The sequence below is a fragment of the Scyliorhinus torazame genome, chromosome 13 (assembly GCF_047496885.1).
Source record: "Scyliorhinus torazame isolate Kashiwa2021f chromosome 13, sScyTor2.1, whole genome shotgun sequence".
NCBI classification, from domain to species: Eukaryota; Metazoa; Chordata; class Chondrichthyes; order Carcharhiniformes; family Scyliorhinidae; genus Scyliorhinus; species Scyliorhinus torazame.
This window is the reverse complement of record NC_092719.1, coordinates 26,237,114-26,256,418: the sequence shown is the minus strand read 5'-3', so window position 1 is coordinate 26,256,418 and position 19,305 is coordinate 26,237,114. Positions and strand designations below refer to the sequence as shown.

The 19,305-nt window shown below is 47.5% G+C and overlaps 1 protein-coding gene across 2 annotated transcripts in view; it reads left to right on the top strand.

The window, feature by feature from the left end:
* Positions 1-1,808: 1,808 nt before the first annotated feature.
* LOC140387905 (uncharacterized) overlaps positions 1,809-19,305 on the top strand; it is a 58,604-nt gene continuing 41,107 nt past the window's right edge. For both annotated transcript variants that reach the window (XM_072471201.1, XM_072471200.1), the window contains exons 1-5: positions 1,809-1,936; positions 7,752-7,826; positions 8,428-8,582; positions 16,520-16,728; positions 18,030-18,092. In XM_072471201.1, coding sequence (XP_072327302.1) covers positions 8,501-8,582; positions 16,520-16,728; positions 18,030-18,092 — 354 coding nt within the window. In that variant the 5' untranslated portion in view covers positions 1,809-1,936; positions 7,752-7,826; positions 8,428-8,500. The remainder of the gene's footprint in view (positions 1,937-7,751; positions 7,827-8,427; positions 8,583-16,519; positions 16,729-18,029; positions 18,093-19,305) is intronic.

The following is a 19,305-nucleotide window of genomic DNA, read 5'->3' as shown; positions in this document are numbered from 1 at the left end:
GGGCAATTTGGACATTAAGGGCAATTTATCATTGGCCAATTCACCTAACCCGCACATCTTTGGACTGTGGGAGGAAACCGGAGCACCCGGAGGAAACCCACGCAGACATGGGGAGGACGTGCAGACTCCGCACAGACAGTGACCCAAGCCGGAATCGAACCTGGGACCCTGGAGCTGTGAAGCAATTGTGCTATCCACAATGCTACCGTGCTGCCCTTAAGAACAAATAAATCTACACTATATCATTTTACCGTAATCCATGTACCTATCCAATAGCTGCTTGAAGGTCCCTAATGTTTCCGACTCAACTACTTCCACAGGCAGTGCATTCCATGCCCCCACTACTCTCTGGGTAAAGAACCTACCTCTGATATCCCTCCTATATCTTTCACCTTTCACCTTAAATTTATGTCCCCTTGTAATGGTTTGTTCCACCCGGGGAAAAAGTCTCTGACTGTCTACTCTATCTATTCCCCTGATCATCTTATAAACCTCTATCAAGTCGCCCCTCATCCTTCTCCGTTCTAATGAGAAAAGGCCTACCACCCTCAACCTTTCCTCGTAAGACCTACTCTCCATTCCAGGCAACATCCTGGTAAATCTTCTTTGCACCTTTTCCAAAGCTTCCACATCCTTCCTAAAATGAGGCGACCAGAACTGTACACAGTATCCAAATGTGGCCTTACCAAAGTTTTGTACAGCTGCATCATCACCTCACGGCTCTTAAATTCAATCCCTCTGTTAATGAACGCGAGCACACCATAGGCCTTCTTCACAACTCTATCCACTTGAGTGGCAACTTTCAAAGATGTATGAACATAGACCCCAAGATCTCTCTGCTCCTCCACATTGCCAAGAACTCTACCGTTAACCCTGTATTCCGCATTCATATTTGTCCTTCCAAAATGGACAACCTCACACTTTTCAGGGTTAAACTCCATCTGCCACTTCTCAGCCCAACTCTGCATCCTATCTATGTGTCTTTGCAGCCGACAACAGCCCTCCTTACTATCCACAACACCACCAATCTTCGTATCGTCTGCAAATTTACTGACCCACCCTTCAACTCCCTCATCCAAGTCATTAGTGAAAATCACTCATCGTGATTCTATACATTACTCTGTGATCCTGTATATCACTTGCAGTGATCCTGTACATCACTCCTAGTGATCTTTTACATCACTCCCTGTGATCCTATTCCTAACTCCTAGTGACCCTATGCATCACTTCCAGCAACCTACACTTTACTCTCAGAGATAATACACAACCCCCAGTGGCCCCATACAAATAATGACCCATTCTTGAAACCCTCTGTTCTAAGCTTGAGGAGCTGTGAGCTGACTGTAGGAAAGCAGATCTATCAATACAGGACTTGGTTTTAAACATTCAGAAACAACGTGGAATGCATGGAAAACCAGAGCATAAATGCTGAATTTAAGGTAATCGACACTCTGAGTTTTGTCCAATCCCAGGCAGACATATGGCTGCCCCCCTACTCCATCCAATCCCCCTCCCTGCCCCCACCCCCCCCCCCACGAGACCCTCTTGTAAAATCACCGTTTCCACTGGCCCTTCTTTGAGAACCTTTGTTTCCAAAGCCTGCAGGTTGTTGAAGCTGAGGCTGTTTAAATCTCTCTTCACTGGCACAGACTCTCTCCCTGCAATCTTATCCCTCATTAAATTCCCTCTAAGCCCTTTCTTTGGGTAGGGATTTCTCTTCTGAGCTCCAGACACGTGATGGTCTTGTTACAATTGGTCAGGGAAATAACCTTAATCATTAAATACTCAACAGAAGGAATCAGCGCGAGAAAAACATACACACTTCTTAAACACAAAAACGTTTGTTAATTATTCAAATATGGGACTATCCATTAACTTCGACTGAAACTGATTAAAAACAAGCTCGACAGGATTCCCTCAAATGAGAATGTGAGGGGTAAGAGAATATTGAATATGTAGCATGAATTTTATGTTAAAAACATAACTGTTTTAATCTGTTTATTTTTTTTGTGTGAGGTTTAATATGAAAGATGTAGAAATTAATTTAGCTGGGAATGTGTGTCAAATTGTATGTGTAGACAGATATAATATATATATATATTTACATGAAAAATTTCTAAATTCTCAACAGTTCAGGATGGAAATTCCATCCCAATTATTTCTTGGTCATACTTGCCCAAAGAAATATTTATAAATGTGGAAAACCTGTTAGTGTGAGAGTGTGACATTGTTTACGGGGCTCTGAAGAATGTGTGAGTATTTACAGGGGGTCTGAAGGAGTGTGTCAGTGTTTACAGGGGGTCCCAGGAGAGCTTCAGTGTTTCCAGGGGTCTCAAGAGTGTGTGGGTGTGCGCAGGGGCCTCAGGAGTTTGTCAGTGTTTACAGGCGGTCTGAAGGGGTGTGTACAGTATCCACAGGGGTCTGTATTAATGTCTCAGTTTCACAGGGATACCAGAAGGGTGTCAGTCGTTACAGGGCATCCCAAGATTGTGCCAGTATTTAAAGGGATCTCAGGAGCGAGTCAGTTTCACAGGGGGTCCCAGGAAGTTGTCAATGTTTACAGGGAGATCCATGATGGTATCAGTGTTTAGAGATCCCAGGAGCATGTCAGATTTTACAGGGGGGCCCAGGAATGTGTCAGTATTTACAAGTGGTCTCAGGAGTGTGTCCATAAGACCGTAAGACATAGGAGCAGAATTAGGCCACTCGGCCCATCAAGTCTGCTCCGCCATTCAATCATGGCTGATATTTTCTCATCCCTATTCTCCAGCCTTCTCCCCATAACCCCTGATCCCATTATTAATCAAGAACCTATCTATCTCTGTCTGAAAGACACTCAGTGATTTTGCCTCCACAGCCTTCTGCGGCAAAGAGTTTTACAGGGGTTCCCAGAAGGATGTCAGTGTTTACAAGGGGTCCAGAATTGTATCAGTATTCACAGGGATTCCTGGGATTGTATCAGTTTTCACAGGGATTCCTGGGATTGTAACAGTATTCACATGGTCTCCTGGGGTTGTATCAGTATTCACAGGGACACCTGGAATTGTATCAGTAATCACAGGGACTCCTGGGAGTCTATCAGTTTTCCCAGGGATTCCTGGGATTGTAACAGCATTGCGTGGCTTTCCTGGGATTGTATCAGTCTTCACAGGGTCTCCTGGGATTGTATCAGTCAGTATTCGCGGGGCTTCCCTGGGATTGTGTCAATATTCACAGGGTCTCCTGGGATTGTGTCAGTATTCACAGGGACTCCTGGGATTGTATCAGTATTCAGAGGTTCTCCTGTGTGTCAATATTCAGAGGGACCCCTGGGATTGTATCAGTATTCAGACGGTCTCCTGGGATTGTGTCAATATTCATAGGGTCTCCTGTGTGTCAGTATTCACAGGCACTTCTGGAATTCTATCAGTATTCACAGGGACTCCTGGATTGTATCAGTATTCACAGGGACACCTGGGATTGTGTCAGTATTCATGGGTCTCCTGGGATTGTGTCAGTATTCACAGGGTCTCCTGTGTGTCAGTATTCACAGGGACACCCGGGATTGTATCAGTATTCAGAGGTTCTCCTGTGTGTCAGTATTCACAGGGACACCTGGGATTGTATCAGTATTCAGAGGTTCTCCTGTGTGTCAATATTCACAGGGTCTCCTGGAATTGTATCAGTATTCAGAGGGTCTCCTGTGTGTCAGTATTCACAGGGACTCCCGGGATTGTATCAGTATTCAGAGGGTCTCCTGTGTGTCAGTATTCACAGGGACTCCCGGGATTGTATCAGTATCCAGAGGGTCTCCCGTGTGTCAGTATTCACAGGGACTCCCAGGATTGTATCAGTATTCAGAGGTTCTCCTGTGTGTCAGTATTCACAGGGACTCCCGGGATTGTATCAGTATTCAGAGGGTCTCCTGTGTGTCAGTATTCACAGGGACTCCCGGGATTGTATCAGTATTCAGACGGTCTCCTGTCTGTCAGTATTCACAGGGACACCTGGAATTGTAGCAGTATTCAGAGGGTCTCCTGTGTGTCAGTATTCACAGGGACTCCCAGGATTGTATCAGTATTCAGAGGGTCTCCTGTGTGTCAGTATTCACAGGGACACCTGGGATTGGTATCAGTATTCAGAGGGTCTCCTGTGTGTCAGTATTCACAGGGACCCCTGGGATTGCATCAGTATTCAGAGGTTCTCCTGTGTGTCAATATTCACAGGGTCTCCTGGAATTGTATCAGTATTCAAAGGTTCTCCTGTGTGTCAGTATTCAGAGGGACAGCTGGGATTGGTATCAGTATTCAGAGGGTCTCCTGTGTGTCAGTATTCACAGGGACACCCGGGATTGTATCAGTATTCAGAGGTTCTCCTGTGTGTCAGTATTCACAGGGACACCTGGGATTGGTATCAGTATTCAGAGGTTCTCCTGTGTGTCAGTATTCACAGGGACTCCTGGGATTGTATCAGTATTCAGAGGGTCTCCTGTGTGTCAGTATTCACAGGGACACCTGTGATTGTATCAGTATTCAGAGGTTCTCCTGTGTGTCAGTATTCACAGGGACAGCTGGGATTGTATCAGTATTCAGAGGGTCTCCTGTGTGTCAGTATTCACAGGGACTCCCGGGATTGTATCAGTATTCAGAGGGTCTCCTGTGTGTCAGTATTCACAGGGACACCTGGGATTGTATCAGTATTCAGAGGTTCTCCTGTGTGTCAGTATTCACAGGGACTCCTGGGATTGTATCAGTGTTCAGAGGGTCTCCTGTGTGTCAGTATTCACAGGGACACCTGGGATTGTATCAGTATTCAGAGGTTCTCCTGTGTGTCAGTATTCACAGAGACTCCTGGGATTGTATCAGTATTCAGACGGTCTCCTGTCTGTCAGTATTCACAGAGACACCTGGGATTGTATCAGTATTCAGAGGTTCTCCTGTGTGTCAATATTCACAGGGTCTCCTGGAATTGTATCAGTATTCAGAGGGTCTCCTGGGTGTCCGTATTCACAGGGACTCCCGGGATTGTATCAGTATTTAGAGGGTCTCCTGTGTGTCAGTATTCACAGGGACCCCCGGGATTGTATCAGTATTCAGGGGGTCTCCTGTGTGTCAGTATTCACAGGGACACCTGGGATTGTATCAGTATTCAGATGGTCTCCTGTGTGTCAATATTCACAGGGTCTCCTGGAATTGCATCAGTATTCAGAGGGTCTCCTGTGTGTCAGTATTCACAGGGACACCTGTGATTGTATCAGTATTCAGAGGTTCTCCTGTGTGTCAGTATTCACAGGGACAGCTGGGATTGTATCAGTATTCAGAGGGTCTCCTGTGTGTCAGTATTCACAGGGACTCCCGGGATTGTATCAGTATTCAGAGGGTCTCCTGTGTGTCAGTATTCACAGGGACACCTGGGATTGTATCAGTATTCAGAGGTTCTCCTGTGTGTCAGTATTCACAGGGACTCCTGGGATTGTATCAGTATTCAGAGGGTCTCCTGTGTGTCAGTATTCACAGGGACACCTGGGATTGTATCAGTATTCAGAGGTTCTCCTGTGTGTCAGTATTCACAGAGACTCCTGGGATTGTATCAGTATTCAGACGGTCTCCTGTCTGTCAGTATTCACAGACACCTGGGATTGTATCAGTATTCAGAGGTTCTCCTGTGTGTCAATATTCACAGGGTCTCCTGGAATTGTATCAGTATTCAGAGGGTCTCCTGGGTGTCCGTATTCACAGGGACTCCCGGGATTGTATCAGTATTTAGAGGGTCTCCTGTGTGTCAGTATTCACAGGGACCCCCGGGATTGTATCAGTATTCAGAGGGTCTCCTGTGTGTCAGTATTCACAGGGACACCTGGGATTGTATCAGTATTCAGATGGTCTCCTGTGTGTCAATATTCACAGGGTCTCCTGGAATTGCATCAGTATTCAGAGGGTCTCCTGTGTGTCAGTATTCACAGGGACCTCTGGGATTGTATCAGTATTCAGAGGGTCTCCTGTGAGTCAATATTCACAGGGTCTCCTGGAATTGCATCAGTATTCAGAGGGTCTCCTGTGTGTCAGTATTCACAGGGACAACCGGGATTGTATCAGTATTCAGAGGTTCTCCTGTGTGTCAGTATTCACAGGGACCCCTGGGATTGTAGCAGTATTCAGAGGGTCTCCTGTGTGTCAATATTCACAGGGTCTCCTGGAATTGCATCAGTATTCAGAGGGTCTCCTGTGTGTCAGTATTCACAGGGACACCCGGGATTGTATCAGTATTCAGAGGTTCTCCTGTGTGTCAGTATTCACAGGGACACCTGGGATTGTATCAGTATTCAGAGGTTCTCCTGTGTGTCAGTATTCACAGGGACCCCTGGGACTGTATCAGTATTCACAGGGTCTCCTGTGTGTCAGTATTCAGAGACTCCTGGGATTGTATCAGTATTCAGATGGTCTCCTGTCTGTCAGTATTCACAGAGACTCCTGGGATTGTATCAGTATTCAGAGGGTCTCCTGTGTGTCAATATTCACAGGGTCTCCTGGAATTGCATCAGTATTCAGAGGGTCTCCTGTGTGTCAGTATTCACAGGGACACCTGGGATTGTATCAGTATTCAGAGGTTCTCCTGTGTGTCAGTATTCACAGGGACCCCTGGGATTGTATCAGTATTCACAGGGTCCCCTGTGTGTCAGTATTCACAGAGACTCCTGGGATTGTATCAGTATTCAGATGGTCTCCTGTCTGTCAGTATTCACAGAGACACCTGGGATTGTATCAGTGGTACTCATGGGATTGTATCAGTATCCAAAGGGACTCCTTGGACTGTATCAGTATTCAGAGGGATTCCTGGGATTGTATCAGTTTTCACTTGGCTTCCTGGGATTGTATCAGTATTCAGAGGGTGTTCCCGGAATTGAATCGGTTTTCACAGTGATTCCCTGGATTGTATCAGTATTCAAGGGGATTCCTGGGATTGTATCAATATTTACAGGACTTTGCGGGTGTGGTAGTCACCACTGTTGTATTATATTGTGTATACTGCACTGCATACGAGGGTATTACGGTAAGGCCCCTGTACTACAGGTACGGGGGTAAATCCCTGCCTGCTGGTTCCGCCCAATAGGAGGTGTATAAATGTGTGTGCTCTCCGAACTGCAGCCATTTCGGCAGCAGCTGTAGGAGGCCATACATCTCGGTGTAATAAAGCCTCAATTACTCTGTACTCTTGTCTCGTCGTAATTGATAGTGCATCAGCGGGGAATGTATCAGTATTCACAGGGACACCAAAAGGATGTTCCTGGGTTTGTATCAGTATTCACAGGATGCTCATGGGATTGTATCACTATTCACAGGGTGCTCATGGGATTGTATCAGTATTCACAGGGTGCACATGGGATTGTATCAGTATTCACAGGGTGCTCCTTGGATTGTATCAGTATTCAAAGGGTCCTCCTGGGATTGCATCAGTATTCACAGGGTCCTCCTGGGATTGTATCAGTAATCACAGGATTCTCCTGGGATTATATCAGTATTCATCGGGCTTCCCTGGGATTGTATCCATGATCACAGGGAGTCCCAGGACCTGTTTGCATACTTTGTGTCTGTGATCCTACGTACCATGTCCTGCTATGTGGGGGTGGCCGTGGCTTTAGGATCAGTTGCCAAAGAGGTCCTAACAGTACCGGGAGCTAGAGCTAATGTTCCATTGCTTGTATTTTTCCTTGTGATTCTAGTATAGAGATGGGAGTTGCCTCCCTACTAAGCAGTAAAGCATCCTTCTTACAGGTCGACCAAAAAGTTATGCTTTAAAGGAACACTGATGTTGTATATGGAGAGACACATCGGTAGTGCTAAGGCCAGGTGAGTATAAAATTGGATGTGTGATGTGTATACTGCATTATAGATTCTGCAATGAACCATGTAGAATAATGAACATAGAAATAACATGAAAATAGACCATTCAGCCCAACCTGTCCTGTTTGAATTCTACTTCATGCATGCTCGCCCTGAAAATCTATGACTCCTCATTCTGATCCGCAAGCTATCAAAAACATTTGCCCAACACTTGACCACCCACGCTGACTCCCCAGCCGCCTTGACTGCCCATCCACCTTGACTGCCCACCTTTGGCTACCCGCTCAGTTACATGGCCAATCTGGAGCCAGAAGCCCATGTCAATGGGCAAGGAGGTTTGGTGTGGGACTTGCAGTATGTTGCCAATGTTCAATGTACCAGAATACAGCTGTTATTGTTTAGGGTGCTGGAGGGAAGGTGGGGGATCTGTGTACAAACTGTGTAAAGGCAAAACTGTGCAACCTCACAAAACATGTAACTCAGTAAAGTGAAAATGAAGCTGGTGCAGAAACAGGGGATTGGAGGCTGTTGTTTGGCTAGGAGGTCTCACGCAAACAGCAAAATCTCAGATTAAAAGAAACATTCTCTTGCAATTCTTTCTCAACAGATTGAGGTGTCTGGCTCCAATTTTGGCAATAATTCTGAGAAACAACTGAGAAGGCATCCCCGGCCCCCACTTTATGGACCCTAATACCATGATGAAGACTCACATGCTGATTGTAAGCATGCTGATCACCAGGTTCACACCAGTCCTCCTGGAAGGTAACAGTCACTCTCCCGTTTTCTACAACGGTTTGCTTTGTTCAGTCAGAAAGAAAGCGTTTGCATTTATATAGCATCCTACTTAATGTCAGGGCATCCCAAAGACTATTGCATATAATTGGGAGCCTGTTGACGTTGTTCACTATTGTACTGTAATTTTTCACGTCACCACAGTAATTTGGACTACTTGTGGCAGAGGTGCTGTTAGATGGCCAGTGTGAATTGAATTAGTGCCAACAGCATGTGGCTTAATCACTGCTCCAGCTGAGTGTAAAAGATCCATGACACTATTTCAAAGATGAACTGAACGATTTGTGAGATCTTACTGTGCACACTGGCTACTGCAATTACCAATGTTACAGGAGTTATTACACTTCAATAAATACCACACTGGCTGTAAAGCACTTTGGAAAGTGCTGAGGTTGTGAAAGGTGCTATATTAAACAGAAAATTAGAAATGCATGAAAGAGTGCTATAGTCATCAGGGGTGACTTTAATCTACATATAGATTTGATAAAGCAAATTAGAAGTAGCACCGTGGGGGTTGAATCCCTGGAGTGTGTGCAAGATTTCTTTTACATCTGTATGTCGAAGAACCAACTTGGTAAAGTGCTATCGTAGATTTGGTATTATGCAATGAGAAGGGGTTAAGTAATAATCTTGTTGTGTGGGGTCCATTAAGGAACAGTGATCATAACATGCCAGAATCCTTCATTAGGATGGAAAGTGAAGAAATCTGATCTAAAACTAGAGTCCTAAATCTAAACAAAGCAAACTATGAAGGTATGAGGCATGGGTTGGCTAAGATAGATTAGGGAACTTCATTAAAAGGCATGATGGTGGATAGGAAATGGCTAGTACTTAAGGAACGTATGTATGTATTTCAGCAATTAAACATTATATTCTAACACAAAAACACAACAAGAAAAGCAGCTCAACCATGGATAACAAAAGAAATAAAAGGCAGGATTATATCCAAAAAGGAGTCATATGAAGTTGTTCAATAAAGTAGCAAGCCTGAGGATTGGGAGCAGTTCAGAATTCAGCAGAGGGGGGCCAAGCGATTGATTAACAGGGGAATATTAGAGAATGAGAGTAAACTTGCAAGTAACATAAAAGCTGACTGTAAAAGCTTTTATAAGTATAGAAAAAGAAAATGATTAGTGAAGACAAATGTACAATCCAAATCAAGAGAATTTATAGTAGAGAACAAGGAAATGGCAGAGCAATTAAACACGTACTTTAGTTCTGTCTTCATGGAGGAAGACATAAATAACTTGCCAAAAGTACTAGGGAACCAAGGTGGGGGTCTAGTGAGAAGGAGGAATTGAAGGAAATTAGTATTACTAAAAAATAGTGCTGTTCGAAATTAATGGGACTGAAAGCTAATAAATCCCCAAGGCCTGATAATTTACATTCCAGGGTACTAATGGAGGTGGCCATGGAAATAGTGGATGCATTAGTTTTCATCTTCCAAAATTCAGTAGATCCTGGAAAAGTCCTGGGAAATGAAAAGAGTGGCAAATGTAACCACACTATTTTTTTAAAAAAGGGATGGAGAAAACAGGGAATTACCCCAGAAGTTTTTGAACAAGCAGGCAGTGACCAGTGGGGTCCGACAGGGATCAGTTATTGGGCCTAGCTATTCACACTGGCGGGAATTCTCTGGCTGTTCACTGGCAGTGGGATTCTCTGATCCCACCAGCAGAGCAACACGGGTTTCCTGGCGGCCTGGGGTGGCTTCAATGAGAAATCCTATTGACAAGCATTGGGAGTAGAGGATCCTGCTACCAGCGAACAGAACGGCCAAATTCTCTGCCCACACTAGCAGCAGTAGTGGGGCAGACTTGCAACAGAGAATCCAGCCCAATATGTATATCAATGATTTGGATGAAGAAACAAAATGTAATGGGCGGCATTCTGTGATCATGAGGCTAAGAGTTGATGCCGTCGGAAACGCCGTCGCGTTTCTCGATGGCGTCAACACGGCCTCAGGATCAGCAATTCTGGCCCCCACAGGGGGCCAGCACGACACTGGAGTGGACCATGCCGCTCCAGCTGCTGATCCCAGCGTGAACTGGGCGCTGCGGGATCCGCGCATGCGCAGTGGCACTGGCGCCAACGCGCGTATGCGCAGTCAATTCCTTCAACGCGCCGGCCCTGACGCAACATGACGCAGGACTATAGGGGCCGGCACAGAAGAAAGGAGGTCGCCAGCCAGAGAGGCCGGCCCGCCGATCGGTGGGCTGCGATCGCGGGCCAGGCCACATTGGCGGCGCCCCACCACCCCCCCTCCCGCCCCACAGGCCACCCCCTGACCCTTCCACGCCGAGTTCCCGCCAGCTGAGAGCAGGTGTGGGCGGCGCCGGCGGGACTCGACGTTTTTACGACGGCCGCTCGGCCCATCCCGGGCCGAGAATCGGCAGGCCGGCCGCGTAGAGTGGCCCCGGTCTGCGCCGCGCCAACCACACCGGCGCCAATTCTCCACTCTGCGGAGAATTGCGTGCCGGCGTCACGCGATCCGCGCCGGTCGCGGGGTTTCTCCGGCCTGGCCCCGGGCTGAGGGAACCCCGCCCAACATTTTCAATTTGCTGATGACACAAACTTGGTGGGAATGTGAGTGGTGTGGAGGATATTGAGAGGCTTCAAGGTGTTTTAGACAAGTTCAGTGAGTGGGCAAATGCATGGAAGGTGCAGTATAATGTGGATAAGCTTGAAGTTATCCACTTTTGAAGGAGAAACGGAATGGCAGAGCATTATTTAAATGGTGAGAGATTGGAAAATGTTGACGTACAAAGGGACCTGGGTGTCCTTGTACCCTAAGTATTGAAAGCAAGCATGTAGGTCCAGCAAGCAGCTAAGGAGGCAAGTAGTATGCTGGCCTTCATTGCGAGAGGACTTGAGTACTGGAGCAAGGGTGTACTGCAGTTGTACAGGGCCTTGGTGAGACTATACTTGGGAGTACAGTGTGCAGTTTTGGTCTCCTTACCTAAGAAAGGATATGCTTGCCATAGAGGAAGTGCAGCGAAGGTTCACCAGACTGATTCCTGGAATAGCATGATTTTGTATGAGGAGAGACTGGGTCGCCTATCCCTGTATTGATTAGCATTTAGAAGAATCAGAGGGGATCTCATTGAATCGTATATATTCTGACAGGACTGGACAGACTGGATGCTGTTTCCTCTGGCTGGGAGGGGAGGGAGTGTCTAGAACCAGGGGTCACAGTCTCAGGATAGTAGGCCATTTAGGACAGAGATAAGGAGAAACGTCTTCTCTCAGAGGGTGGATCTCTACCACAGAAGGCTGTGGAAACCTAGTAACTGAATCTATTTGAGAAGGAAATAAATAGATTTCTAGACTCTGAAGGTATCAAGAGGTAGGGGGAGAGCGCTGGGGTTGAGACAGAGGATTAGCCATGATCCACCTGTAGAGGCCAGCATTGTAGGGATGCAGTATTCTTGGTGAGTTGTTGGGTTGGGGGAGGTTCCAGGGAGATTTGACGCAGCAGAGCGACTTGGAAATGAGAGAATTTAAAATTTTCGGCATTCCTGGACTGGGAGCCAATATGGGCCAGCGGGTAAGGGGGTGACGGGTGTAACAGGACTTGGTGCATGTTAATGTACGGGGAAGTGAATTTAGGATGAGATGGAGTTTACGGTGGGTAAAATATGGAGGCCAACCAGTAGTGAATTGATATGGTTGAGTTTGGAGATTTCAAAAGGATATGTGAGGTTTAAAGTGGCAGGTGAGCTGATGTAGTGGCGTTAACATGTGATATTACAGAGGTGGACGTAAGCGGATTCGATGATGGAGAGAATATATAGTCAGAAACGCAGCTCAGGGTTGAATAGGACACAAACTTTGTCAATAGTGTGAGATTGTGCCCAGGGAAAGAGCTGGACCGGAATTCTCCGGTCGTTCGCTGGTCACAAAGTTCTCTGGTCCAGCCGGCAGCGCACCCCTGCCGCATGGCATGGGATATCTTCAATGGGAAATCCCATTATATGCGAAGGGAGTCGAGAATCCCACCACCAACGAATGGTACGCCACCTCCCACTGCCGACAACATGTGACTGGGAGCCCAGAGAATCCTGTCCTAAGTGCTTCCACCAGCGGAGGATCGGGATTGGTAACCACTGGCACTGGGAGCAGCGCCCAGGTGTGAGTCTCCTTAACCATGCAGAAATATGCATGTTGGAGAGCCTGCCCGGTTCAGTCAGAATCCCGGTGTCGAGAACCATTTTCAATGGAAGGCCCAATCCCGAGGTACAGCAGTGGATCACCCCCCCCCCACATCACAAAAATGCTACCCCCACCCCCCCATCACAAAAATGCTAATCCTGCTTGCCCAAGCTGACAAGGAGGGGCATCCTCCCCTCCACCACAGGAATACCGGGTGGGATTCTCTCAGCCCAGGGCCGGACAATCGCCAGGACCGGCGCAAATCGCACCACGTCGCCCTGACACCAATCCGCCGATTCTCTGCAGAGCAGAGCATAGGCGCCATTGGCGCCGGTCCTGGCCCCCCCCCAGCGATTCTCAACCCGGGATGGGCCGAGTGACCACGCAAAAAAAGCCGAGTCTCACCGGCGGCGTTCACACCTGCTCTTACCCGGCGGGACCTCAGCATGGATGCATCCTGGGGTGGCCTGGTGGGGGGAGGGGGGTCCGATCCGGGGGGGGGGCCTCCGCTAAGGCCTGGCCCGCGATCGGGGCCAACGATCGGCGGGCCGGCCTCTCGGGCTGGGGGCCTATTTTGTTCCGTGCCGGCCCCTGTAACCCTACACAATGTTGCGTCGGGGCATGTGCACATTGGCGCCGGTCCCACTGCACATGCGCAGACCCGTGCCGCCAATCTGATGCCGGGGATCGGCAGCTGGAGCGGCATGGGTCGCTCCAGTGCCGTGCTGGCCCCCTGTAGGGGTCAGAATTGCTGCTCCTGAGGGCATGTTGACGCCGTCGAGAAATGCGACGGCGTTTATGACGGCATCAACACTTAGCCTCAGGATCAGAGAATCCCACCCAACTTCTCCTGTCTCCCCTCCCCCCCACAGTATTCACACAAGGGTGACCCTACCACCCCACCGACCCCTCAGAGACTTTGGGAAGTCACCCCATCATTTCTCCCTCTTCAGACTCCCTATCAGAACTGTCCCATCAGAGACACCTGCCTGAAGAGCAGTCAGGCCGTACAATAAAAGATCACTGCATTTTCACTTACATTTCCCTAACATCTGCAGTCTCAGACAAAAGTGTTTAAAGCAGCAGCTGTTACAAGTGTCAGAGGCTACCTCAAAAGCCAAGTACACTTGAAAGAGCTTGAAATGCAAAACTACCATTCAATTTCACGCAGCAATACATTACACTAGCTAGTGATTGACAGTTTTATTACTCCAGAGACAGGTGCTTGGTGGATTGTTTATCTATTTTTCCCTTCACGCTTGAATGCGTCTGAAGCCTTGGGTGCCGCCGCTGACCTCCATCCAAGCTGGAGTCTCTTCCGGGTAATCAGGGAGGTGAATGCAAGGGCCAGAACATGTGGGTGTGTTTGGCCGGACGCCCCTGATATCGTTCGCGCTTGCCCTCCACCACCAGAAACCCCGCTCATCCACGTCCTGTGTAGGTGCGCCCTGTGCACCACTTTTAGCTGCGCAGGCTCAGGTTTGTGCATGAAGACATGGAGTTTACCCTATGCAGGGCTTCAATCCAGAGTCCTCCCCCTATCTCCATGTCTAGTTCCTCCCCATCTCTCTCGTGTCTCGTCCAGTGGGGCCCGAACTGCTCCTAATAATTGTCCTAATATGTCACCACATTTACCGTTTGTATCCTCTTCACATTTTGTTTTCCCATCTATCTTCGTATTGTCAGAAAATCTGCTACAATACAGTTGGTGCTTTCATCCAAGTCATTGCCCAAATCTTCTAGTGTCTAGAGCAGCAAAATCTGGACTTAAGTCTGTGCCGCAGAAATCCTGTTACACACATCTGCTGTAATTTCCTGGCAAGTCTAAACTTCCAATGGGCTAATTTGTGCTGCCCCAGACCTTCTGTGAACGTTTCTGACACTGAGCTCAGGGTTGGAGATCTGGGCAGAAATGAAAAGACTTATCCACATACTTACCCAGGAAATCTTACGCTAGTTACCACCTGCTCTAGCTCAGAGATTATCCATCATAACTGAACTGGGCACCACAAATGCCCCCCCACCCCTCACCCAACCCAGCCACCCACCTGACCACCACCCACGACCGGATTGTCCATCCGACCAGACTGCCCACCCACCCAACCACCACCCTCACCGACCTGACCACCATCTCTTCATGACCCAACTACCTACCTGACTAAGCAGCCCACTCACTCACCCACTCATTCACCAATCACCCACTCAATCACACACCCACCAACTCACTTACTCATCCACTCGCTTATCTGAGTTCACTAACCCATACTCATTCATTAAAAGACTTCAGACCTTCAAAAATGTATCTGAACACCTGTTTTCCCATTGCTATTCTTCCAATCTTCATAACTTTAGCCTTTTTTACATTAATTTTCATTCTGTAACTTACTTTCATTCTTTCCAACCATTAGCATCTGTAAGATCTTCTGCTGTGCTAGACACTGGGGCCTGGTTGTCTGCAAACTGCACGAGTTCACCAATTGGCTCCTACTTTGAAACGTTTCTGTACTTCACCTAGTGCTTCTATTTTTGGCTTTCACATGGATACGAAAGAGAAATGGTGAGAGTGCACAACCTTGTCTCACCCCCTATCCAGTTAAATCAGGTTCAGTTCCATGCGTTCTCCAAACATAACAAAATGCTCAGCATGGGAATGAGTAGAGATGTTAAGAAAAGAACTATCAAGACTGTGATTTGGAGAGTATTGTTGCATGGGGTTGAAACATGGACTTTGAAAAAGCAGACATCCAAAGAGTATAAAGTTGTGAAGTTGGGTTCAGGAGAAGGATGGAGCAGGTCAGTGGGAGAGAACACAAGAGCAATGAATAAGTTCTCAGGATGATGGAGGAGGAAAGTGAATGTTATCATCAATCAGCAAGGTTGGATTGGCCATATTATTCGACATGGGAACTTGATGGGGAGGTGATTGAAGGAAGTTTAGAGGGATGCAGATCAAAAGAATGATAATATTGGACAATTCAAAATTGAAAATGCGAGGCTCCTACAAGCAACCACAGAGTAAAGCACAAGACCACGAGGTGTGGAGAAATGAACAGAGGACCCCCCCTTAGACAGATCACTATGACTCCCTAGAGCACTCTCTCTCTGCCCTATTAATTTATTTCAAACTCCTGGAAATCTCAAATTGTCCTTCAGCCTTCTATACTCCAGGGAATATATATATGGAATCTCTCTTCAGAATCTAACACTTGGAGCCTGGGCACCATTCTGGTGAACTCCTTTGAAGGTCAACATGTCCATTTTCAGGTGTGGTGAGGGTATTAAACTCTTCTCTGTGCTGTTAGCATACATCTTTAGTGAAATGACTTCTGACCAAAACTCTTGTTCCTCCTGGCCCACATGAAAACTTTTATTAAAATGTTAAGGTCTACTAACAGGACCTATTCGCATCCTTACTTTACCAGATGTTTGTCACAGGAAAGACTGAACTCCATTATCTCGGGAAATTGCAGATTGCAGTTAGTGATGAGCCTAACATTTGTTTGCTCCATGTGCAGTTCCCTCATAAATGTTGCTGGGTTATGCAGAATTGCAAGGCCAATCATTGATCAGTAATCTCCTGTCGGGTCACTAACCAAATTGGGGGTCAATCATTGGCCACTGGTCTCCCCAGGATCACTGCCAAAATTGCACGACCAATCATTGGCCTTATCTAGTGCTAGTATCTGCTGACTGAATGCAATAATGTGATCTATGAATTATTTAGTTCAGCATTATTTCATCTTCATCTGCACTAGGTGACCTGTGTTCTGGAGGACACGACCTTTACATTGACATTAAAGAGAACAGTCCAAATGGTACATTCATTGCAAAGCTCACTGTAAATGGCAACCCATCCACCGGAGAAATCAACTTGAATCTGACGGGAACGGATATGGAGTGGTTTCGATTGGAGGAGAAAGTCGTCAAGTTGAATGAGTGGCCTACCCGACAGTTGGATCGAGAGGTACAGATGTAGGGTAGGAGAGCCTGGGAGTCATGGCTTAGGAAAGCTGGACCTTGAGATCTTGAAGTTTTTCAAATTCTGAGAGGGATCAACAAGTTTGATCCAGGCATGTCCATGGTGAAAACTGAAAATGGTGTAAATACAAAATAGTCCTCAGCACTTGAAAAAGGACCAGTTAATGAGTGCAGGACCTTTGTCGGATCTGCCAAAAGGCCGGTGGTGCTTTGCCCAAATCACTATTTGTCATTTTGAAGCCCAGTGGATGTCAACAGGCTTTCAGAGACTTCACACATTAACATCACCCTATCATCATTTGATATCCAAATCTGTCCAATTGAAAGTATCCTTTGGTTTCAATATTGCTAGATTATGAAAGGGGCATAAAAATCATCACAGTTTCTACTTTCAATGGTTCCAGAGAGCCCTCTTGAAAAATATTGCAAGGGTGGAGAGGCTGGGTTAAAATGTCTCCCAGGCTCAACACTCATTGTGTAGGCTCAAGGATGAATAATTACTGCTTGAACTGGGTGTTGAAGGATATTGGCTCTCCTCCTGGCTTGAGACTTTGCTTCAGAAATTAGAACATGGTGCTGTCCATTTTTCAGGGTGTGAACCAAGCACAGTGACCTCAACAGAGGGGTAGCCAATGCGCAAATTACACGGGTGGGTACCCCATCCACCACCTTAAACATTCACTCCTTCCACCACCAGTGCCCGTACTTGTAGTGTGAACCAGCTACAAGATGAACTGCCATGACTCACCAAAGCTTCTTTGATTAAAACCTCCCAAATTGTCAGTCTTTATCAACTAAAGGACAAGGGCAGCAGATGCATGGGAACACTATCACCTCCAAGTATCCCTCCAAGTCACATAGCATCTTCAAAATATATTGCTGTTACTTCATCATCATTGGGTCAAAATCCTAGGGTTCCTTCCCTAACAGCACCAGGGAGCGCAGTCACCACACAAAATGCAATGGCTCAAAAAGGAAGCACACACCATCTCAATGGCAGTTAAAGTAAGGCAATATGTGCTGGCCTTGTCAGTACTGCCCACATCATGTGAATGAATAAATGTTTCACAAAAGTACGGGTGAGCAATGTTAATGAGGCCCGAGGCCCAATTTTGAGCAAGCCTCTGCCTCAGGCCTCTCAATTGGGCTTGTTGATTATAGTCTCAAAAACAGGCCATGACCAATTTGTAATCCCTTGTCTTTAGAAGGGGAGATGAAAACGTATTGACCATTAAATGTGAATGCTGCTCTTACCCTAACATTGTGCATGTTGTATTTCCTCAACAGCTACTGACCACGCCCCTTCTCTTTGCCATGATAATATGTACTGATGTTGCATCTTCGGATCAGGTACATGGATGTCCCACTATTTTATTCAATTCCTTTCCAAATATTTACTAATAGATAGCTGCAGATTGAAATACAATAAATAATATTAGCTTATTTATTTAAGAAATATATGGGCCGGGATTCTGTGAAATCCCGGCCAAGTGTTGACACCGGCATCAAAACCGGCGTGAGCGACGCCGGCGTCAACAAGCCTCCAGGCCCTGTCACTCTCCCCTTCCTCGGGGGCTAGAACTGCGCCGGAGTGCAGTGCGCTGTTCTGACGCCGAAAGCCAGCCTGCCACAGCGGTGCGGGTCCGCCCACGCGTGCCACGGCGGTCTCCACGCCGGCTCACGGGCAACATGGCAGAGCCCTACAGGGACCCGGTGCAGAAGAATATAGCCTCTCCAGGAATTAGCACACCCACCGATTGGTTGCCCCCGATCGCGGGCCTAGCCATCGTGGAGGCCCCCCCCCACCACCCCCCCGGAGTTGGCTCCCCCCCGCCCCCCCACCAGAACGGCCCCCGCAGCCAAAACGGCGAGGTCCCGCCGGGTAGGACCATACACAAACGACGCCGGCAGGACTCAGTGGGCACTCGGCCAGTCAAGCGCATAGAATCGCTGCAGGGGCCGCTTTCAACGGCCCCCGACTGGCGCCGCGGCGACATCAGACTCAAATGATGTGACATGGCCTGCGTTAATCTGAAACCCAAACATGTTTCGCACCAACTACAACTAGCCCACAGGAACATCCTGAACTAAGCTGCAATGGTTATAATTTACTGCTTTTCAAGCTGTTCATTTTTGAAAATGAGATCCTTTGGGGTACATTCTCCATTGCCCGATGCCGGTATCGGGAATCGCGATCACGTGGAGAATGGCAGGTTGCCCGAGAAACTGGATCGGCGCCTGGAGCCAGACCCGTTGAATGGTCCGCTGCCCGGCCACTGGCCTCAGTGAACTACCCACCCCCTGTGATTTGCATGTACTTGAATCTGATTAACGGGCTGGAAGTCCGAATTTCCATCGCCCCCCCCCAACCCCCGCGATGCTCCACCCCTCACAACTGGGAATCGTGTGGGCGTGATTTGGTGCAAGTATTTACAAACAGGGCCCAGGCGCCATGGCCATTGATGGGGAGCAAGGAGGTATGCAAACTTTTGGAACTTTTTGGGCTTCCTAGGGTGTGTATGCTCGGAGTTCAGGGAGTAGCGGGGATTGACTTGGTGGCGTG